Source organism: Brienomyrus brachyistius, chromosome 10, assembly GCF_023856365.1.
Source record: "Brienomyrus brachyistius isolate T26 chromosome 10, BBRACH_0.4, whole genome shotgun sequence".
NCBI lineage: Eukaryota > Metazoa > Chordata > Actinopteri > Osteoglossiformes > Mormyridae > Brienomyrus > Brienomyrus brachyistius.
In genome coordinates, this window is record NC_064542.1 from 20,082,395 (window position 1) to 20,105,795 (window position 23,401).

General features: G+C 47.6%; 3 protein-coding genes across 5 annotated transcripts; 2 read left to right on the forward strand and 1 right to left on the reverse strand.

The window, feature by feature from the left end:
* Positions 1-498: 498 nt before the first annotated feature.
* On the reverse strand, positions 499-10,816 carry LOC125750864 (mucin-17-like). Of its 3 annotated transcripts, none has more exons than XM_049029187.1 (4): positions 10,654-10,816; positions 10,116-10,293; positions 7,494-9,469; positions 499-7,310 (listed from the first exon to the last, which is right to left on the reverse strand). In XM_049029187.1, the coding sequence occupies exons 3-4, from the start codon at positions 9,406-9,408 to the stop codon at positions 1,696-1,698; spliced, it is 7,530 nt and encodes a 2,509-aa protein (XP_048885144.1). In that variant the 5' UTR covers positions 9,409-9,469; positions 10,116-10,293; positions 10,654-10,816; the 3' UTR covers positions 499-1,695. The 3 variants fall into 3 exon arrangements, with proteins under 3 accessions (XP_048885144.1, XP_048885145.1, XP_048885143.1); XM_049029188.1 differs by lacking the exon at positions 10,654-10,816 and having other exon boundaries at positions 7,494-8,126; positions 8,235-9,469; positions 10,116-10,454; XM_049029186.1 differs by lacking the exon at positions 10,654-10,816 and having other exon boundaries at positions 10,157-10,453.
* Positions 10,817-12,932: 2,116 nt separating this feature from the next.
* On the forward strand, positions 12,933-20,320 carry slu7 (SLU7 homolog, splicing factor). Its single transcript, XM_049028924.1, has 16 exons — positions 12,933-13,071; positions 13,415-13,584; positions 13,949-14,102; positions 14,220-14,300; positions 14,507-14,671; positions 14,790-14,858; positions 15,120-15,164; positions 15,586-15,717; positions 15,854-15,951; positions 16,050-16,117; positions 16,428-16,567; positions 16,651-16,812; positions 17,136-17,240; positions 17,493-17,567; positions 17,758-17,865; positions 19,008-20,320. The coding sequence occupies exons 2-16, from the start codon at positions 13,430-13,432 to the stop codon at positions 19,185-19,187; spliced, it is 1,737 nt and encodes a 578-aa protein (XP_048884881.1). The 5' UTR covers positions 12,933-13,071; positions 13,415-13,429; the 3' UTR covers positions 19,188-20,320.
* Positions 20,321-20,465: 145 nt separating this feature from the next.
* c1qtnf2 (C1q and TNF related 2) lies at positions 20,466-23,129 on the forward strand. The gene is made up of 3 exons (XM_049028925.1): positions 20,466-20,604; positions 21,234-21,491; positions 22,031-23,129. Exons 2-3 carry the CDS (start codon positions 21,242-21,244, stop codon positions 22,669-22,671), a joined length of 891 nt encoding a protein of 296 aa, XP_048884882.1. The 5' UTR covers positions 20,466-20,604; positions 21,234-21,241; the 3' UTR covers positions 22,672-23,129.
* The last annotated feature ends 272 nt before the right edge of the window (positions 23,130-23,401 follow it).

Here is a 23,401-nt window from a genome sequence, read left to right on the forward strand (position 1 = left end):
TTTGGCATGTTTTATATAAACCCCATTGAGGAAATGAGGAAAATACTTTTATATGACAATATTTTTTGCCCTTTTATCTGACTGAAGACTTGGCTCATTCTGCAGACATTTATCCAGCCAAAACTTCTAGATCTTCTCCAGGGATTTCCCAGGGCATTCAGCCTGATGCAATCCTCCCCTCTAAAGGCACATCTGGTATTATAAAAGGGCACAAACATCACCCTGTTCCACAGAGCCATGTGCTCTGGACAGCCTGGAAATGAAAAGTAGGCAAAAGTGGTTCTGGCGAACCAAGAAACGTCACAGTACCTGGGGGAAAACGATAGGTTTGTTTCAGTGATAAGTATGTTGGCAAGATGCTACATAAGATTACTGCCAGAGGAAGGTCATCATTATGTCTGTGAATGTACGGCTTTTTACAAAGTATAAGATTTCTCACCTGATGAATGTCAGAAAATATGTTTTCGGAAGATGCACAGAAGACTATCACACTCCATCTCCATAAAGACAAATATCTTTATTGTGTACAAAATTTAACAGTGGTCACTTTTGCATTGTTTTATACCATTTGCAGTCTTTTTTTTTTCACTTTTTGTCTATAGTGCACAACAGTCGTCATTCACGCCGCAGAGATCAGACAAACATCGAAAGCTCAGAGGAGACGGAAGACTGTACCACCTTGTCAGAGTAACAGAAAGTCTCAGGGTACTGCAGTCCTTGGACTCACAGTACACCTGCAGGGTCTCTGCTGCAGCTAGAAGGAAGCTCATTCTCGATCCGTTGACTTACGTGGCCCTCACGTTACACACCACACGGGCCCAACTTCTGAACCCGGAAGCACAGAACGGAGATTGAGCGCCCCCCCCGCCCACTCCCAGCTCTCATTTGTCCCTGCTAGGGGCCAGTAATGACCATGTCATAAAATTAAATAATGGCTGTGTTCTAACTATAACGGTTTTATAACCGAATTCCCAGCAGGGACTGACCCACTCAGTTCACACATCACAATCAATGGTGCAGAATGGAGAGATTAGTGAAGTTGTGCTCTTCTGTTCCTCAGAAACGAGGATTATCACCACACCTGGATTCTAGGCCTTTCTTAGAGCCCAGTGGCATTACACCATCTCTAACGCCCTTCTGACTGCCTCGGACTGCGGCTCGTATCACAGCCTGACCGCCATAGAAAATAAAAACAACTAAAGGATAATGCAGGAGGTTTCTCTATTTTAAGCACGACATTTGAGTCAAGCTACACGGACAGACTATTATCTTAACATACAAAAACTTGAGTTCCCAGTACAGAGTGCAGCTTTTGAGGATCCATGAGTTTAAGCAGAGCACAGAAATTCATCCCTGTACTGGTTTTCTGCCACGGACGACAGAGATGTCCACATTTCCATCAAGGACATTTTTAAAGGAAATGTACTGTAACAGAACCCCAAAGAGCTGTATAGCTGATAAAGCCACTGTTTCTTCATTGCATTTTAACAGTTTGCAGTTCATTCTTTTAGTTAAGGTAAGTCATGTGACTGAATTTTACCTTAGTATCATTATACGTGTAGCACAAATGGAACACAATGGGACTATGGGAGAACAGCGTTAAAATACTTACCGCAGTGCAAGCTGTGGATACTGTTGCTGTAAGTTTAATGTTCCACGTGTATTTTGTGTGTTTTACACACCTCTATGTAAATTTTAGGACCTTTTACCCTCAGAGTTTGGGCGAGGGGGAAGTTTGTGATAAAAGTCCGGAGGAGTGGGATTCGGGCTTGCAGTCATCCCTGTAGGAACATAGTACATGCTCTCCAGGTAACTCTGATCCAGAGGAGGGTGCTTCTGGGACTCACGTTTTGAGCCCTGGGTACCTGGGTTCCCAAAACTTGTGTTGGTCTGGTGGAGAGCTGGGGGTGCTGGGACCTCTGGGTGCCGCGGTGGTTGGGTGGGGGGGTGAGGTGAAACTGAGTAGGGCATGTACTGTGGAGGATACATGCTGGGGCTGTGCAGAGAGGGGTAGGGGACAGCGGAGGGTGGGTACAGACCCGACTGCGGGATTAGCACCTCTACGTATTGGCCGGTCTCGGGGTCCAACAGCATCTTGCGTAGCGGCTGCACTGGCACCTCAACGTAGAAGTACTTCCCAGTTTCGGGGTCCAGCAGAACACGCCGTGGACTCTGTCCAAAAAGGCTACTGCCACTCTCAGGGTAAAGTACTCCACTGTCTCCAGGGCCGTCGCTGCTGTACTCTGGGCTGAACGAAGCCGTGAAGCTCTGTGGACTGGACAAGTAAGGGGGTCTCGATTCCAGTGAGGTGGGCGACTGGGTGTGGCTGCCATAGGGACTCCCTCCGATCAGTTGTGTTGGCTGTTGGGGTGGGCGGGGGTGGAGCACTTGCCTGTCCGTCCTCTGTCCTGGCTGCCTGCTGTCCTCTGGACGCGGCTGCATCAGTGGTCCCGGATAAGCGGGTACTGCGGGCGGGTGCTGCAGAGACTGGAATGGGGCTGGAGCCTGCAAAGTCCTGGGCTGGGTGACTTGCGGTGATGCTGGCTGGAGGTTTACCGGCTGGACGTCTGACCCGGGCTCATGCTGGCTGGCTGGGGGGGCAGCTTGAGGGTAGCACGCATCTTGCGGACGTAGTAGCGGTGCTGCAGGAGGAGCTATGTTGGAGGGTTGAAGGCTGGGCTGCCCAGAGCTCAAGAGAGTCTCTTGAGCGCAGGCACATGGAGGAACTTGGCAGGTGGGATGGTACCGGTGGAGCCTCCTGGGAGGCAGGTCCGTTAAATGCAGGGGGCTGAAGCTCTCCCTCTCGTCATAGCTTGGTGGGTCATCTGAGTTATAAAAGCGATATTTGTCAACATATGGCTGATGTCGCATTGGTGCCCTTGATCCCGGTTCCTTGATGTAACTTGGCGCTTGTGTTGTAGTGGGTGCTGCCGTAGTTCTTGATATGCTGGATGCCACTGACATAACTTGCTCCTGTGTACTTGCGATATTTGATTGCTGTGGGCTGCTGGCAGGTGCTGGACTTTGTTTAAAGCTGGTTGTCACTGTTACTACAGGTTGACCAGTGTTACTGGATGTCGCGACCACCGTCGACTCCTGGATGTAGCTAGTGGTGTGGGTTTCTTCTGTCACTGACTGTCGCTGAGTGTAGCTAGACATTGCTGATAAGGATGTTACTGCTTGTGTTTCTCTCAGTGGGGATTTGCGGCTGATCTTCCCCATGTCTGTCTTTCCGGGTGTAAGAGGTTCTTTATGGAGGGGTTCACCTTTAGTCTCCAGTGGTGGGACTAGTTTTGGAGAGATATTAGTGCGTGTTGGTGTGGAACCCAAAATTGTCTCTTTCTTCGCCCCAGGGCCAATATCTTCCACTGGGCGGCTTGGTAACGGAACCTCCAACCTGTTGACATGCTTAGGTGTAGGCAATTGGCTTCCGTTTGGAGCATCACAAAGACCGATGTCAGCTTGAAAGCAGTTCTCTTTCAGTAGCATGGAGACGGAGCGGCTGCTGCTGGTGGTGGTTAGACTCAGGGGAGGTGGGGCTGTTGGGTCATTCGTTTGCCCATCCTGTAGTAAAATGAGGGTAGATATCTCTCTGTCCTTGCAGGGCAGCTTAGCTGGACCGCTCAGCTTAGGGGCTCGCTCACTTTCCTTCTGTTGCTTCTCTGCTGGCCTATTTGATTCTGATACACCAAGGCGGTCAGCTTTACTCGACTCCGCATCAGGTGTCTCCTCATGTAACTCTGAGGTAGCCATGTCCCCAGTGGGAACGTTCCTGGGTGTAATGTGAATCGAGGCCGTCTCCCTGGCTTTTTCCTGAATAGTCTGAGAGGATGGCTCTTGTTGTGCCTTGTCGCCTTTCTGCGGAATCACAGAAGCACTAACTGGTGCCTTCTCCTCCTTCCTGCTGATAGCCTTGAATTCAATCTGCATAGGAGGAGGGTGTGCAGGCAGTTTTTCCTCCTGTGCTGTGGGATTGCTGTCTTCTGCAGTTGCAGCAGTTGCCTTAAACGATAAGCTGTATGTGTTTTTTACCATCTTTCTCACATCTTTTACTTTGTGCACGGAACCTTTAGTTTTGTTTGTTCCTGGATCTACATCTATACCGCTGCCTGCTTCATTCACAGTCGGGTTTTCAATCTCTCCTTCTTGTTTTCCTTCTCGTTTTGCTGAATGAATGTCAGGACTCCTGCTTGGCATTATTTCTGGTCCGGGAGACAAAGGTGGAACCTTGATGGAAGTCTTCTTCTGTTCACCAGCAATACTTGATTTTAGGGTTATTTCTGGTGTTTTAGACGTGAAGATGTTCCTGGCACTCTGCTGTTTGTGGTTATCTGGCTTGGCATGGCATTCCTTGTCTCTGTTTGTCATTCCGCTCTGCGTGCTTGGGGGTCGGGTGGCAGCCTCGCTTGTGTTGCTGCTGATGGCACTTGCTGAGTCACTGGAGTTTTTCTCCCTCAGGTTGTCATCCGTCAGCTGCTTTATGTCCTCCCTGGAAATTAGTTTCTTGTTTTTCTTATTCTCAAAGGGGATCAGTAGCTCAGACCTTTTCCCTGTTCCCCCTTTATCGTTAATATGAGAGTCAGATCTGACGGTGCTGCTCTGAAGTGGATTAAGATCGAATTTACAGGATGGCCTCTGCTGGGGGTTGGAGTTGCAGGTTTCGGGTTGTTTGCTAAGGTTGCCTGGTAGGTCTTCTGAGGATAGGGTGCATTCTGAGGGCACTTCTGAGCTCAGGCTAGACACCTCTGTTTTGATAGTCTGTTTAATAGAAGATTGAGAGGTGTCAGCAGTTTCGCTTATAGGTTCAGATGGGCTGATGACTCTATTCTGGAATGGTACCTGCTGGCTCGTGTCTTTGTGTTCCTGCTGCATCTTCTTAGAGAGAACATTCTTGATGAAACAGGTAGCCATCTTGGTCTTGCCCGACGTCTCGTCCAAGGAGACAGACTTCTGCAGCTTCTGCTTCCTGTTTCCCAAGTCTGAATTGCTCTTGTAAGACTCCTCCTCGACGGCAGCTGGCGTGCTATGTTGGCGCAGAAAGACATCTTTTGAGTGTCTTTTGTGCGTGGATGAGGCCTCAGCTGTATCCCCGCTGTTCTCTTGGGCAGGAGGTTCACATGTGTCACGCTTCTTGAGTTGGATCTGCCTCTTCGGAACGGTCTTTTTACCCCTGCAAGTCTCACCCCCACTCTCCAGGGCCACATCCACACATTCGAAGCTGCCCATCTCAAAGCGTTTCGCTTTCTTGAGGCCATCTGAAGGGAAAGCCGTGGGCGGCTGGCGTAACAGCTCGTCGTTTTCGTAACGCACGGAACCACGTAGATCTGCATAGGCTGACCAGGCGTTAGCACCGGTGCTGTCTTCAGTAGATGGCTGTGACATGTTGGTGGAGGACCTGTGACTGGAGTTGTACACATCCAGATAGTCCACCTGAGGGGTGGACAGGCTCTTGAAGGCTAAGTCTGTGAACCACTTCACCTCGTTGTCCGTCTCATCCAACTCACTACCCATACTGGAGCTGCCACTGGCACAGTCTGGGGTAGAGTTGATATTACTGCTGTCGGCGGTCTTTGGCAGTACTTGAGGTTTCCTAGAGCCGCTGGGGTGATCGTGCTGTGAACGCTGAGGTCTGAAAGAGTTCTGGTGCTGCTGCTGCCGGGTTGCGAGGAGACACTCTGAATAACAGCGAGCTGGCATTCTCGTCTGTGGCCGTCTGTATGTAGCGGGGGGGCTGTGGCTTACAGGGACTTTTCTATTCTTGGCAATGAATGACAGCTCAACCTGTTCCTCTCTGTAACAGTTCTCTACCCACTTACCCTCCCCCTCCTCGCCCCACTGATTCTTAGCCATGTTGCCCTCTCCCACCTCATCCCCCCTGTCTCTGCAGGGACAGTTGTTGTGCTCTGCAGTGCAGGGACTTCCACTGGATGACGAGTTTGGGTTCACAGCTGCTTCAAAGGTAGGAGGGCTGCAGTGGTTCCTTTCCCCCTTTAGCCTGCTCTCTCTGTTTGCAGATGCTTTGTTGAGGACTGTGTCCAAAGTGGAATGTGACTCAGAGGAGCAGAAGCTCTTTTGTTTGGTGTTATTTCCCAGGCCTACAGCTGGTGAATCTCTGTCTGTATTGCAAGGTTGATGTGAGAAGTTCAATCCTGAAAGTTCAGGAGAAAATGAATTATTAGATTCGTTTTGTTTAAACAAGGGAGTGTCTTCCTGGGCTGAGGCTGTAACTTTGCATTCAGGCGAGAAGTTTGTTCCCCAGGTCTTGGGCGACAAGGATGGGCTTCTGGGTTTGGACAAGATATCAGTCTTTCTGGGTTCAGGCCATAGGTTGATTCCGTTAGTGTCGTCCCCCGATTCTGCTGAGAGGCCTGTAGTCTTAGGATCAGGCTTGGGTGAGAGAGCTGTAGTGCTGGGTTTGGGTGAGGTTGATGTTGACATTTTGCCAAAACTGGATGATGGACAGGTAGTCTGGGATTTCAGTGAAGGTGATACTGTACTGGGTGTAGCTGAAGGGGGTGTTGTCTGGGGTTTTGCTGAGGTTAATGCAATCCCAGATGTGAGTAATTGAGAAGCAGGCTGGGACTTTAGTGAGGGTGATGCATTCCTGGGTCCAGGTGATAGGAATGCACTTTGGAGTTTGGAGAATGGGGATATAGTCTTGGGTGACAGTGATATAGTCTGGAGTTTGGGTGATGGGGATGTAATCTGGGGTGTCAGTAATGGGGACACATTTCTTGATGTAGGTATTTGGGATGTGGTCTGAAGTTTGAGTGCTGTGGATGTGTTTGTGGGTGTAGGTGATGTAATCTGGGGTGCCAATGATGGGAACATATTTCTTGGTGTAGATGTTGAAGATGTATGAAGTTTGCATGATATGGATGTGTTTGTGGGTGTAGGTGATGGGGATGTAATCTGGGGTGCCAATGATGGGGACATATTTCTTGGTGTAGATATTGGAGATGTATGAAGTTTGCATGATGTGGATGTGTTTGTGGGTGTAGGTGATGGGGATCTAATCTGGGGTGTCAATGATGAGAACGTATTTCTTGGTGTAGGTTTTGGAGATGTATGAAGTTTGCGTGATGTGCATGTGTTTGTAAGAGACAGGGATGTGTCTGTAGGTGATGGAGATGTAGTCTGGGGTGCCATCGATGGGGATGTATGTCTAGGTATAGGTACTGAGGAAATGGTTTGAAGTTTGGGTGATGTGGATGTGTTTGTGGGTGTAGATGATGGGGATGTGTTTGTGAGTATAGGTGATTGGCATGTAATCTGGGGTCTCGGTGCTGGGGATGTGTTTGTGGGTGTAGGTGATGTAATCTGGGATGTCAATGATGGGGATGTATTTCTTGATGTAGGTATTGGGGATGTAGTCTGACGTTTGCGTGATATGGATATGTTTGTGGGTGTAGATGATGGGGAGGTGTTTGTGAGTGTAGGTGATTGGCATGTAATCTGGGGTCTCAGTGCTGGGGATGTGTTTATGGGTGTAGGTGATGGGGATGTAATCTGGGATGTCAATGATGGGGATGTATTTCTTGATGTAGGTATTGGGGATGTAGTCTGACGTTTGCGTGATATGGATATGTTTGTGGGTGTAGATGATGGGGAGGTGTTTGTGAGTGTAGGTGATGGGGATGTAATCTTGGGTGCCAATGATGGAGACACATTTCTTGGTGTAGGTATTGGAGGTGTATGAAGTTTGCGTGATGTGGATGTGTTTGTAAGTGACAGGGATGTGTCTGTAGGTGTAGCTGATGGGGATGTAATCTGGGGTGTCAGTGATGTATGCCTAGGTATAGGTACTGAGGATATGGTTTGAAGTTTGGTTGATATGGATGTGTTTGTGGGTGTAGATGATGGGGATGTGTCGGTGGGTATAAGTGATGGTGATGTAATATTGTGTGTCAATGATGGAGATCTATTCCTGGAGGTAGGTATTGGGGATGTGGTCTGACATTTGGGTGATGTGGATGTCTTTGTGGGTGTAGGTGATGGGGATGTGTTTGTGGATGTAGATGATGGGGATGTAATCTGGGGACTGACTAATGGGGATGAATTCCTCGGTGCAGGGATTGGGGATGTGGTCTTGGGTCTCAGTGATGGAGGTGTATCGGTGGGTGTAGGTGATGGGGATGTTATCTGGGGACTGACTAATGGGGATGAATTCCTGGGTGCAGGGATTGGGGATGTGGTCTGACATTTGGGTGATGTGGATGTCTTTGTGGGTGTAGGTGATGGGGATGTGTTTGTGGATGTAGATGATGGGGATGTGTTTGTGGATGTAGATGATGGGGATGTAATCTGGGGACTGACTAATGGGGATGAATTCCTCGGTGCAGGGATTGGGGATGTGGTCTCGGGTCTCAGTGATGGAGGTGTATCGGTGGGTGTAGGCGATGGGGATGTTATCTGGGGACTGACTAATGGGGATGAATTCCTGGGTGCAGGGATTGGGGATGTGGTCTGGGGTCTCAGTGATGGGGGTGTATCGGTGGGTGTAGGTGATGGGGATGTAATCTGGAGTCTCAGTGATGAGAATGTATTCTTGGGTGCAGGGATTGGGGATGTGGTCTGGAGTCTCAGTGATGGGGATATATTTCTGGGTGTAGGTATTGGGGTTGTAATCTGGGATGTCAGTGATGGAGATATATTCCTGGGTGAACATGATGGGGATGTAATCTTGGGTGTAAGTGATGAGGATGTATTCCTGTGCATTAGTGTTGGGGCTATAGTCTGGAGTCTGGCTAAGGGGATAGGACATCCCGGATTAGGCGAGTGATTTGATTCCCTTTTTTCAAGTATAGCTGTGGTGTTCTGTGGGAGGCCAAAATTCCTGGAATTGTATATATCAGTATTTCCAGGGTGAATTGAGGGGCTGATTCGGTCAGTGGTACCATTGGACTGAAGGGGCAAATCAGTGTGTTCTAATGTGGGTGAAGTGCCTGTAGATTGAATATTGCTGGGTTCAAAGCTAGTAGATGTGAGAGAGCAAGAATCTATATTTTCTGGACTAGATAACAGCACACTGTCTGAGGATGCTGGGGCATGAGTCTCCGTAGAATCTTCAAAGGTCTCACTAGAATCGCTCAACTGTTCAGAACATACGGCTGTGTGGTAAGACCCTGATGATTCATTATTGGAGTCATCTGCTAGTGTAAAATCATCTACCTCCTTCATAGTGAGGAAATCTGAGGCTGGGCTGCAGGACAGAGTTGGCGACTCGCAGTCATCTCCAAATATGTCGCACAGACAAGTCGTCTCAGAGATAGCTCGGTGATGGCTGTGGATGTTGATGATGTCGAAGATCTCCACATGGTTCGGGCCATCATCGTTGCGTACACCAAAGCCTTGGGGCATGCTGTAATGGAAAGGGAAGTGGTCCTCCTCTGCTGGCCACCTCTCCATCTCCACCCAAACCAGGCTCCAAGGCCGAGGGGCTCTGCCTTACATCCAAGTGGTGGGGAAGCTTAATAGGAAACCAAGAATGACACATTGAATGCTGGGAAACCTCACTGCCCCCGTCACACGACCCATTTAAGAAAGTGAAATACATAAGCCTGCATCAGCACCTTCATGAAACATCACAGCTAATATTGCTACATCAAACTGTTAGATTCTAATGGTTCAGATCAACACACTTACATAACGTTGATATGTTATATTCAATATGAAGCAGGATTAACTTCAAATTTCTAATAAAAGAATTAATAAATGGTGCACAATTATCTTTGGAAAATGTTAATTCAACATTTCCTAGAAAAATATCAATTGACATATATAGAAACAATTGAGCAAATAATCATAACAAACACCACATAGGGAAGCTGTCAATCCATCATGAACCTTACATCCCCATTTTCTGGAGCATTAAAAGCTTCAGTTAATGTAATGAGATATCACTTGAATTCAAATTAGATCCTATGTATTCAGAGAAGTTTTCCACATATCCAGTTTAAACCATTATTCTTTAAAACATTCACTGTCCTTTTTAATCCGGCAGCTGTCTTGCAAAATGACAACTATTCAGAATAAAAAAGCTGACATATAATTAAGTTTAAACAAACAAATAGCTGTAGGGTGATGAATGACTGAAGAATGACTATGAATCTGACCTGTTATTGAAATTTGGCCAAGAGGTTTTCCTGTACTGTACCTTCAGGTGAACACACTCCCTGGGAGACAGACCGTCAGGGGTGTCGTAACCCAGTCGTGTAGATGAGTTCAGTAAAGGACCCACAGACCATCCAGCACCGCAGCACTGTACCGGTACAGTCCAAACTCGGGTCACCGCTTTGAAAAGGGGAAATAAAAAAAGAAGAGAAGGCCCACCCACCCTTAAACTACCAGCGTTAAGGTTGGGACGAGTCTGGCCGGTATTTTTTCCCGCTGCGGTCTGGAGACAGAGCCCTGCTGGAGCATTGGTGTCGCCCAGTCAGAGAGAGCGCTATACTTAGCAGCAGGTGCTGATAGAGCCGCCATGGGGCATGCTGCTGAAATCCGACACGCGGGGCCAGCAGTCACAGGGCACGGTAAATATAGCCCCCCTCCTGAATAGCATCACTGAGAGATTGTGCTCAGGCGCCAGGCACACTGACAGACACGTAGCTGAATCGGTCTCAGAATGGCACACTTAACGCTCAGGACTCTCACCTGTTTGACATGAATTCTGGAGCAGCATTTGTATGTCAAACCTGTTCAACGTACGATCCCCTACGCACATCTTACGTTCATAGTTTCGTTTAAATTAAACAGCCAGTTTAATTCTGGGTTCGTTTTTATGCTCCTCCAGTGACATGCGATGCTGTGGGAGGCTGGAGCCCAACGGCGATCCGGTCGCCGCGTCGTTCAAGTTGCAGCCCCATTACTCCCTCCCACAGTAACGTGCAGCACGGTTGGCATTTGCCGGGCAGCCTCCCAGCTGTCAGAGAACACGCCGACGACTCGAAGATGAGGAAGGCCGAGTGCGCCCGGTTTGACTTGGCAGGCACAGAAAAATCACCAGGGGCGACAGTGCCAAGGTGAAGTGATACAGAGATACCCAGTACCCAGCAGCACAAGGTGCCCCCACACCCCAGGCTGGCACAAGTGTCAGGTCACGGGGCATCCATAACCTCCAGGGCGAGCCCACCATATATGACGCATGCCCCGCACAAGCCCCGCCCACAGAACCACTGTGCAGTGACTCATTCTCTTCCCCGCAGCTAAGGTGTATTAAACAGGCCCCGACCTCGGAGGAGTCAGAGGGAAAGCATGTTCGGCACCCTAGAGGGGCTTAATTTGAGGGGAGAGGATTATGAAAAAGAGCCCCCCCCAATGCAGAATGACACATGAACCTGTCCGAGCTTATCCTCAATGATACCCTCATGCCTTAAATATTATAATTGAGTAGTAATATCATTAGACAGAACATTAAGTCCTCTGTCCGTGAGTGTGCACTGCTCGGCGTAAAATGACATTGTCAAATTATTAGAGGACACAGAATAGAGACATGGGTCAGCGGACCTGAAGAATTTCGCTTGCAGCTGGTTAAAATGGTGCTAAAACGTGCCATAAATTGCCATTTGCTATTATTATCCTGCTTGGCCAGCAGGGGGCATATTTGGTTCTTAGTAAAAATCATCGGAGGCCAAAGAAAGATCATGTGGACCGTTGCCTTGAAGTTAATTAATCGGAGTATAGCATGGCGTTTATAGCCATCTGATTTAAACCTGTAACCCAAGAGGGAGCAGACAAATGGTAGGGAACAGCAAAGAGCTTAGAAGCTGGATTAGAGCTTGGAAGAACGACAAATAATATAAATTATTGCAGACCAGTTTTATTATGAAACACTTAATTAAAAATAGGTTTTTATTTAGTGATTCTGCAGGTAGCGCTGTAGTCTCAGGATCAGGGTCGATATCCCCCCCCCACACACCATATGTACAGCTTTACTCTTGCAGGTCAAAGAAAGATTGGTGATGTGATATTTCTAAAATTGCTTAGTATATGTGTACGTACCCTGTGAAGGACTGGCACTCTATCCAGGATTTCCCCCTAAACTGTGTCCGACCAAGCGCTGGATGGATTTTAGTAGTCATGACATCTCTTGTGGAAACACCCACGTGGATCAAATGTGTGTGTGGCGGGGGACACTGGAATAAAAGTAATATTTTATGTTAAATGTAGGGGGGGGGGGGTCCAAACGAATAATTATGAAATGTGAGGGGGACATGTCCCCCTCAGATTTAATGGCGGCGACACTCATGACTGTAGCCTTCATTCAGATGTAGAATGTAAGCAACTACATGACAAATACATGTGTGCAACCCTTCAGAGAGGAACACAGGACGAGGGCTGCACGGAAAAGTACACATAGTAAATGTTATACCGCCATCTAGTGAAACAAATTAAAAAGATTCATCAAAAGAAATTCATTCACAGTTGCAAAAAATCAGTTCATACCGTTTACCAGACTAGAGAGCCATCAATGACTGAGTGCATGGTCACGCTGGTATCAGCCATTCTGAAAGAAAAAACTTGTATACCATATGTTTGTTGTTTATAATACAATTGTATTATAAATAGAAAATTGGTCTAGACTAAATAAATTACAATCGAACGTATACATTCCCTACTAGTGTGGTATAGACCAGTGGTGGTGGGTCGTGACCCAAAAGTGACTCTCGAGACCACTGTCAGTGTGTTAACCCCCCTGTATAAACTACATCACTGCAATTAGAATTTCCGACATGGTCGATTCATAATTAGTTTTACTTCAGTTGGTCACTGAAATTAGGCTGTCCTACACACACATATCACATCTTTACAATATCATATATACAATATAATGGTGGCATAGTGTTGCCGTATTCAGCACTGTTATCTCACACCCCTGGGACCTGCACTTTGACTGCGTTTCAGGACGCATGCGCCAAAACCATAATAACATTCTGACGTCGGCATGACGTCGGTCACGTGGTTCTATTAGAAAATGGCGACGCTATGATGTGATCGTAAATACGACGGAAAAGAAGAACTTAATACCAGCTTTATATATAAAATATTGTTTTTCTTAAGTTTTGCGACAAGGTACGTGACATTGAATGAAACATTATTATGTTTATTTGGACTCTCTTCAGTAAGCGTGATTGCTACGGCACATTCATGTGGATGGTTTGTCTGTATAGCAGTTACCTGGTGGTAATATGCTAGTCGAACGCTGCGAAAATAGATGAGCCCCTCTTAAAGTTTTAGATGTCTTGTTACAGTTGTATCTTATCAGAAATATTTTTTGTTAGATTATTACGTGGTGGAAATATATAGTTGCATTATCTGCATAATGCTCTACTGGCGCTGTAGGAGTATCTTATGGTTAAGGTGCTATTTATTATAAGGTATTTAGTCCGTTACAATAAACCTCTTGTTATTTCAGAGACTTTTGGGAGTCATGCAGGAAAGTGGTGGAACAACTCAGGGTTCGGAGGGGTTAGTAGGGCTGGAGGAACCCAAGAAGATGACCAGGGAGGATTGGAGGAAGAAGAAGGAACTTGAAGAGCAAAGGAAACTAGGAAATGCTCCAGCTGAGGTGGATGAAGAGGGAAAGTAAGTCTGTCTAAGGGGAGGATTTGGGCTGGATGCTAATTCCCAGAATCCTCTGACTGTGGCTCTGTGGCTGCAAGTGGCCTTAGATGCCCATAGAGGACTCTGCAATGAAGCGAGAGCACTACCAGGGTTGTCTTTATTAAATAAAATTATGTATAAATAATCTTCTAACCTGTTTTCCACAGGCTGCTTTTAGGAGATGTTTTTGTTTTTCATTGGATTTTGACTGGTGTTTTACCTTGATTTGTTCTACTGTACTCTCTCAGCTGGTAGTTGAGGCAGACAGCTACTGCCTGAGCCCACATTATTATTAGCTTCCATATCTGCTGCCCCAGTCCTTAACTTCTCCTCTTCCCATCTTCAGAGACATCAACCCCCACATCCCTCAGTACATCTCATCCGTACCCTGGTACATCGACCCCTCAAAGAGACCAACCTTGAAGCATCAGAGACCCCAGGATGACAGACAGAAGCAGTTCACTGGGATTGGCGAGTGGTATAAAAAGGGCGTGGTCGAGGTGAGACTTCTTAAATCGCGCTCCCTTCCTTCTGTCTCCTCCTGCTGAGGGGGAGACAGCGGTGCAAGCTGAGTGCCCACATGACTTCTGAAAGTCGTGTTTGTCTTCCTGGAACAGAAGCCTGTTACCACAAAGTACCGGAAGGGGGCTTGCGAAAACTGTGGCTCCCTGACCCACAAAAAGAAAGATTGTGTTGAGGTGAGGAGACATAGGCTTTCATATTAGCATAAACAGTTTCTGCTTCTTAGGGACGGCAAAGCAGCAAGATGACTCTGAACAACTTGCTTTGAAATGCTTCTGGATTATTAAGGCCGTCTGAAGTTGGTTTGTGTCATGTTGCATGGAGTAAGTGGCAAAGAGGTGGGTCTGAAATGCATATTTCCTTCCTTGTTCTTCACCCCAAGCGACCTAGAAAGGTCGGGGCAAAATTTACAGGCATGGGAATCGCCGCGGACGAGCACAAACAGGTCAATCTGTTGTTGGACTATGATGGGAAGCGGGACCGCTGGAATGGCTACGACCCTGAGGAGCACATGCGCATTGTAGAGGAGTACGCCAAGGTGGACTTGGTGGGTGTTGATTATTGCAACTATTATTATTATTCTAGTGCAACCAGCTTTTGTTGTAAGCCCGTACGTGAGTACAGTCATTTGCACACAAACTAAACGCCCCCATGTGCTCTCACAGGCGAAGCGCACTCTGAAGGCGCAGAAACTGCAGGAGGAACTGGCTTCCGGGAAGCTGATGGATCAGGCGGTGAGTGTCAGGGTCCCATTTACACGTTCTGCTCTTCGATCAGAGAAGCCCTGGGAAATATATGATAGGCAGATTGCATTTTGATAGCTGGAAATACAGGAATGTAAATAGGTAGTTCATTTTTCTTCTGAAAAAAAATGCCAGTTGACTATAATTGTGTACAGTTGATCTTTCTACAGATGTTGATGACAAAAGTTTTGTCATCTGCTGCCAGGTCTTGGTTTCATTTTGTCAGGTTCATCCTTTTCTGTTTATCTGTAGGTCTCATCCAGGAAGCAGTGGGATGAGGATGAGCATGGTTCACAGGTAAGAGTGCTTAAATAAATAGCATTTGTTTGCGCCTGGCCCTGGGTTGAATGAGTAAAGTGAGGTTGCTGGATTATTGGGCAGATGTGGGGAAGACGGGGGCCTTTTCTCCATAGCTGGGGCTGCTGCTGCCGCCGTCCAAAATCTGCACTGCATGGCTTAACTTGCTGAAGGCTCAGACAAATGTAGTTAAGATGTCATTTTAAAGTTTTTTTTTTTAGGAATTTTAAGACTCCAGTAGTTGTAACATTTGTTATTTCCATAATATTGTGTGTCACTGCATCGTGTGAAGTGTTAATTTCTACTGCTGAGGAGGATTCGCTGTGTGACGACTTTCTGTATGTCGATTCTAAGATAATTTGTGATCGGTTAAATCAATCCATGCTAACCATCTCACCCCCCCCCCCCCCCCCCCCCAAAGGAACGAGAGCACAACAGCGAGGACGAGGATGAGGACAAGTACGCAGACGACATAGACATGCCCGGGCAGAACTTCGACTCCAAACGACGCATCACTGTGAGGAATCTGCGCATCAGAGAGGACACGGCCAAGGTGAGAGGAGCGTCTCACACGTACAGTCAGAGAAGCGCATTGATGTATCAGATTATTGATTCTGTGCCTGTGGAGTTTTCCAGAACTTTGCGGAACATAACCGTTTGTTCTAACTTTCTGCCCTTTACCCTTGCAGTACCTGAGAAATCTGGATCCCAACTCGGCCTACTATGATCCAAAGACTCGTGCCATGCGGGAGAACCCGTATTCCAACACTGGCAAGAACCCCGAAGAGTACGTTCTCTCTCTACTTTTTCTTCCCATATTCCTGGCTCTGTAGCACCTTTCGAGCTCTTTTTGATCCTTCCTGCTGTCTCTCTTTCGCGCGGTAGGGTCGGCTATGCTGGGGACAACTTCGTGCGGTACACTGGCGACACCGTCACCATGGCCCAGACGCAGCGTGAGTCATGGCTCCCTTGTGATATAAGCTTGGCAAAGGGGCTGGGGGGCCCGTGAATTAGCGGGATGATAAGGGATGTGTCTGTGTCGTCTGCCGGAGACAGTCGGGATACAAGCACTCAAGTCTCACTTCCTGACGCTAAGTTTGGGGGTGTTAAGCTGTGATTACACGGCAGAATGGGGGCGGAGTCTAACTTTGTTGTGCTACGTGCCGAGTCGCACATAGGATGAGCGAGCAGCTTTGGCGGTGGGTGCGTTCGAGGGGATGAAGTGGGGCAGGGGGATGGTTAAGCTTCCGTTCTGCTTGCCAGTGTTTGCCTGGGAGGCCTACGAGAGGGGCTCAGACGTCCATCTGCAGGCCGATCCCACTAAACTGGAGCTGCTGCACCAGTCCTTCAAGGTGAAGAAGGAGGATTTCAAGGAGCAGCAGAAGGAGAGCATCCTTGAAAAGGTATTCCCTGTTCTCTCTGTTAAGCTTATTATACATTCCAGTGTCTTCTGGGTATTTAAGTTTTCTTTTTTATCTGGTAACAGTACGGAGGTCAAGAACATCTGGATGCTCCCCCGCAAGAGCTCCTCCTGGCCCAAACGGAAGAGTACCTGGAATATTCTCGCCACGGAGCCGTGCTTAAGGGTCTGGAGAAGGCCGTGGCACGGTCCAAATATGAGGAGGACGTCCTCCTCAACAACCACACCGTGAGTGCCTCAGGGCCACCGGGGGGGGGAGGCATGAGAACTTGTACAGTGACAGCAGAGCTACTGCTGCATTTCCTCAGTTTGTATAAACGTAGATGCAGGGAGTCCGGAGTCGCTGCCTCTTACTGCACTAATAGGTTTGTGTATTTATTCAGATCAGATGCAGGTTACATGCTGATGACATAGAAGGACGTCGTGTGATTTTCTTTAGTTTTAACCAAAACTGTGTGTTATCTACAGACAAACTGCGGTTTTAGCATCCGAATGAGCTGTTGGACAGGTGAAAGTAACAGATTGTGCCGGTGTTTCCTGTTGAACTTCAGTGCATCTGGGGGTCATACTGGAAAGATGGCTGCTGGGGCTACAAGTGCTGCTACTCACTGGTGAAGCAGAGCTACTGCACTGGAGATGCTGGAATTAAAACAGTGGTAGGTAGAGACCGTACTCAGGACCATGTGGCCATGCTCTTAGGCACCGTCAGCATTTTTTCGGAACTTAGAGCAGAAAAACGTTCAGCGAAAGACGATGTGTTCTGGTGAGAGTCTGCATGTCGATAGCTTGAGTTCGTCTTCATAGTTTATTGTAATGAGCCCTGATGGTGGGTGACAGAGACTTTCCATCTCGAATATCCATGCAGATGAATGTGTCCTGATAGGTTGACTGAACTTCTCTTCCTCCAGAACTCCAACTGCACGCCGTTTGAGGAGGACCTGGAAAAGGAGGTTGAAGATGAACAACCTAAGACTTTGTTGGAGGTAAGTCCCTTTTATTGAACCTTTATCACAGACAGGAACCCAATTTATTTTTTTTGTTTGTTTAAACTATTCTTCATCTTTTTTTCCCCAGTTAATTTTTTTAATTACTTTCAGTGTACTCATCTTTCCACTGGATCCAGTGAACTCATTTCCCTGTTGAGACGTGTACCTGCCGTTTTGTCCCCCACAGATGCATCAGGAAAAGATGAAAGCGAAAAAGAGGAAGAAGAACAGGAAACGGGACTCGGACAGCAGCGATGAGGAGGATGAGGCCAAGAAGAAGAAGAAGCTGATTAAGGTAATGGGAGGTCGTCAGGTCAGGTGTCTTTGAAAACCAGGGAACCAGGCTGCCGTGCACCAACAGGGTTTACCTGTCATTCATGTAGATTTATCTCAGTTCTTGGGCTTGAAAAACAAGGACTATTTACCACCTTTTTAGTCCTTGATATGCATATTGTCAGTAGGATGTCTGAGATAATATTCCAGTAACCATACACTCAGAAAAAAGGTAAAAACTTGTACCTTTACTTGTCAATGGTGCTGGTCTTTCAAGGGTCTGCCAATTATACCCTTAGCTGTAGGTAATTGTACCTTTTTAAGGTAAGGAAATGAACTCTGAAGAACATTTGTGTCATTGATGGTACATTAATGTCGTTTGTACCTTTGGGATGTTCCTCAGAGTCCATTCCTGTACCTTAGAATGTACAGTTACAAGGGTACAGCCCCAGTGACAAGCAAAGGTATATGTTTTTACCTTTATTTCCTGGGAGTGCAAAGGGTTTTAAAATTTGGACCTAAATTCACATCCCTGGATATTCTGTTTGCCATAATGGAGACCTATGGAGAACAGGAAGCTTGCTTCACCCTTGGCTGATGATAGCTAATGGCCATCCAAGTTCCATTCCTTCCTTGGCCTGCCCTGCAGCCCCTGTCCCCAGCGAGCTCCTCTCCTTCCTGGGCCTGCCCTGCAGCCCCTGTCCCCAGCGAACTCCTCTCCTTCCTCGGCCTGCCCTGCAGCCCCTGTCCCCAGCGAGCTCCTCTCCTTCCTGGGCCTGCCCTGCAGCCCCTGTCCCCAGCGAACTCCTCTCCTTCCTCGGCCTGCCCTGCAGCCCCTGTCCCCAGCGAGCTCCTCTCCTTCCTCGGCCTGCCCTGCAGCCCCTGTCCCCAGCGAGCTCCTCCTCTTCTTCGGCCTGCCCTGCAGCCACTGTCCCCAGGGAGCTCCTCTCCTTCCTCGGCATGCCCTGCAGCCACTGTCCCCAGGGAGCTCCTCTCCTTCCTCGGCATGCCCTGCAGCCCCTGTCCCCAGCGAGCTCCTCTCCTTCCTCGGCCTGCCCTGCAGCCACTGTCCCCAGCGAGCTTCTCTCCTTCCTCGGCCTGCCCTGTAGCTCATTTGCCTGTAGCCCCAGTCTCTGACCTTTTTATGATCCCTACTTCCCCCAGGCCCTCACTGCAGAGGAGCAACGTCTGAAGCAGGTGGACAAGCTGATGCAGGTGGACGAGCGCCGACGCCCCTACAACAGCCTGCAGGAAGTGAAGGAGCCCACTGAGGAGGAGATGGAAGCCTTCCGCATGAAGCGCAGCCGGCCCGATGACCCCATGGCCTCCTTCCTGGGCCAGTGATCTGCGATAGGGGTCTCTTTGGACCCCGGTGGGTGGTGCAAGGATTCCGTGCTTTTCATCCAGGAATCTTGGGGTGTGCATTGAGAAAACGTGACCTAATTGTCTTTGCCGCAGTTGTCCATAATAAAAGTATTAGTAAATAAATCCATATACTTTTCGCTGTCACAAACCACGTTAAACTGCATGGCATAAGTGTCTTATTTTTTATTTTTTTTTACTCATTCATTTTGAGCTCAGTCCTGATCTTGTATGTAAATATCGAATATAACAGAATGGAACCTTGTCTTTGTGTTAACGCTCTTCTCCTCCTTCTGGTACAGTCCTGCTGTTGGAGATGCCTGATGGCATTCCATGTTTCCTAATCCTTGTGAGATTTCCCCGCAGATGTATTAATGCAGAAAGGGTTTGGAGGCCAGATGGGATTCCAGCAGCTGTCTGGTGGATATGTTTGCCGAGAGCAGAACGGCACTTAGTTTGCAATCAGACATACCTTTAAGAGTATGTCACAAATTTTATTGGGGGGGGGGGGGGGGATTAATCTGCTACAATAAAGAGGTTCCGACCAAGACTGTAACAGTATTGATGCTCAAGAGAGTAGAGAGCATTAACTGGGGCCCATTTGGGGTGTGGAACTGGAGTCTGAGAAGGAAGAATGGGGAGAAGGTGGGGTGTGACCCAACCAGCGGTTTAGCTGGTAGAAAATCTTAAGGTCCTACTACACTTCTGAGCCGTAATGCTAAAACTGAGAACATAACGGAGGAGAGATGAAGGAAAAAGCAAAATGAAACGAATGAGGGACATGATGTTTCTAGCACGTGCTGTCTGTTCAACGAAGGGTCTCCCGTTTTCTGCCACTTGGCCTGTCTCTGTCTTTGGATGTCCCTAAGCAGAGGGACGCGGTTCGTATCTGGTTACATCGCGCGCGTTAGCTTCGTTAGATGCAGTTTCCCGACCTTAACGGCGCCCCGTGATGTTAAAACTCCCAACGGCGCGTGCACCTGACAAACACGTGTCTTTACTCATATAGGGCAATATTAAAATGTTTTAAAAAGGTTTCATATCAAGTAGATAAATACGCCTGTATATTTTTTGTGTAAGATTTTCACAAATAAATGCATACGGTAATTCATTGAGTGGCGCTTTTTCCCTTCTCGTTCATGTATTTCCGATGTTGTGATGTTTGATTCATTGCAAGTTTGCGTCACAGATGAAATATTTCTTGGCGCAGATAGAGGGTCGTTGCATCGGGAACGGATGGTGAAAATAAAGCTGCCTTAATGTCCTCGTGTTCTCTGTGGGGACGTGCTTTAAGCTGTCGGCGTGTGTTGTGAAAAGTTTATCACGCAGTCTAACAAAAGTTCGGCTCCCCTTTTCACAAGACGGATAAAACTGCAGATTGCGAGTGGTGAAGTTGGTGGTAAGATACTTTCTTTAAATTAAAGTCATCTGTTTGTTTAGCCAGAAATAGGCAGGGCTCTTATGAGGCTTAAGCGTACTTATTAGTCCCACTTCATCGTGAAAGTAATATAGCAAATACTTCTAATTAATAGCTCTGTGATTTATACATGTCTTCTTGCAGATCCGATCGTACGTCCATTTTCTGTGAGTTTAAAATTAGTTGTAAAACATGTAAATAAATGCTACATGTTACATATTATTGCAACATCATAATAGGCATATTGCTCTTATTTAAAACGCGCAGTCCCTTCTTGTTAAAAACTTAACGAAATCATCCTGTAAAATGGTTTCATACGTTTTTCAGCAGGATATGTTTACTTAAGCAGTATAATATCAGGAATTAGGCCTATTTATTTTAGACTCAATATTTGTCTTTATTTGCGCATAGGGATTAGCGATCGGATAATCAACCATTGTTTTCGGACGTACGATCATCTTATACAGTGATGCTGTATCCAGTGTCGTTCGCATTAGTTTTTTTCCGTTATCTATAACCTACCGTTTGTCCGGTTTTCCCTGCCGCCTACTTTCCCTGGTACCCCAGTCGCATTGCTTTTCACGTTTGCCTCCCCTGCTTTGCCTAACCAGGTGGGATCATGCTCCCGCTGGTGCTTCTGGTCTCCATGCTGTCACTCACCTGCCAACAGATGGCACTTCCTCCCTTTAAAAAGGGCCGGAACTTCACCATCCATTCCTCCCAGCTGTCGTGCAGCCTCCCCGGCCCCAAGGGCCCACCCGGCCTACCCGGAGCCCCGGGGCCCGCCGGCTCCATCGGCAGGATGGGCTTTCCCGGAAAGGACGGGCCGGATGGACAGGATGGGGAGAAGGGCGAGAAGGGAGACAGAGGCACGTTCAGCACTTCAAATGTGAATGAGTGAAGCATGTGCTGTATGGTAAATGTAAACCTGACATGATAATTACTGTCCTAACTGTGTGAGTGGGGCTGTTGACAGAAATACAGGGACTTCCCCAGGTAAGAACGTCCAGCTTACGGACAACTCCTGCTTACGAATGGACCACCATAAAGCCTATTATATAAATAATTCTGGCTAAATATGTACAATGGTTCATGATAATTAATGCAGGCAGTACTCTGCCAGCTCGTAAAAACATTGCACAACTTAAGTGGTCCATCGGCTCAAAGTACAGTACAGTACAGTACCTTTTGTAGCTACTTTTATTATTACTGTATAATAATTTATTACTATTATTATGTATTATTTTTCCAACTTATCTGCAAATTTGACTTAAAGAGAGGTTTAGGGAAAGATCTGGACTGTAACCTGGGAACTGCCTGTATGGAAGTGGTTTACTAATGTGTAGTTAAAAACAGGGGATAACTGATGTATGCACCCCCCCCCCCCCCCCCCCCCCCCCCCCAAAAGGTGAACAGGGCAGACCTGGAAATCCCGGGAAGCCTGGTATCAAAGGCCGTCAAGGCATGACAGGCAAGGCGGGACTCAGGGGCCCAAAGGGGTTACGTGGGGCCCCAGGTCTCGCAGGGGTCCGTGGAGGAAAAGGCGAGGCGGGAGATGACGGGCAAGCAGGGGTCCCGGGGGGCTGCAGCTGTGGGACCAATGCAGCACGCTCTGCTTTCTCCGTGGCCGTGACCAAGAGCTACCCCAAGGAGCGTCTGCCCATCCGATTCAACCGCATCCTGATGAACGAGGGCAGTCACTACAACGCCAGCACTGGCAAGTTCGTCTGCGCCGTTCCTGGCGTCTACTTCTTCAGCTATGACATCACGCTGGCCAACAAGCACCTAGCCATCGGGCTGGTGCACAACGGGCAGTATAAGATCAAGACGTTCGACGCCAACACGGGAAACCATGACGTGGCCTCCGGCTCCACGGTGCTCCGGCTGAAACGTGGGGACCAGGTCTGGTTGCAGATCTTCTACTCGGAGCAGAACGGACTTTTCTTTGACCCGTACTGGACTGACAGCCTCTTCACTGGATTCCTCATTTACGCTGATCAGGATTTTCTTGACGGAGGGGATGAGAAGGTCACTGCTGGACCTGTCTGATGTTTGCCGCTGTGCCAATCTGTCAAAGTGAAGAATCTTAGTTAAAAATTGAACTCATTTAATTAGATATTCATCCATCCGTCTTCCTTAACAGGGTTGTGATGACCCTTAACCACATCCCAGTGAGCACAAGGCAGGAGATACCCTGCATGGGATGCCAGTCTATCACTGGGCACAGACACACACTCACAATCACAGAATGGGCAATTTGGAGTTCCAAGTATATCTAACTGCATGTCTTTGGATAGTGTGGAATACCCAGAGGAAACCCACGCAAACGCTTTCATGTGTTAAACAGTAATTCTGTGCTTTTCTTATTCCCTGCTTTTCCAGCTCTCTCTGACCACAGGATGCATGTCAGCTGTATTGTCTGTGTTGTCAGTGTGAGTGACCCAGTTTCACTACATTCTGTGACCCAAATACTGGAGCATTAAAGCTGTGAATACCACATTCACGCAGCTCATAGTGACCACACGGTCCGTTTCTCTCACTCTTCTGGAAACATTTTTTGACTTATTTGTGGTTTAAATTGCATCTCAGATACACGCAATTCAGGTTTTTAGAGCTTGGCTGCAAAAAATACGAGACATTTCTTGTTCAGACACAACCCGACTTTGACACCAGATGGAGCCAAATCTCATCTTAAATCTTAAAAATTCACTACATGCATGTTCATAATAACTGTTACAAGTGTAGCTTCTCACCACCATCATATCTAATGTCACTGCCA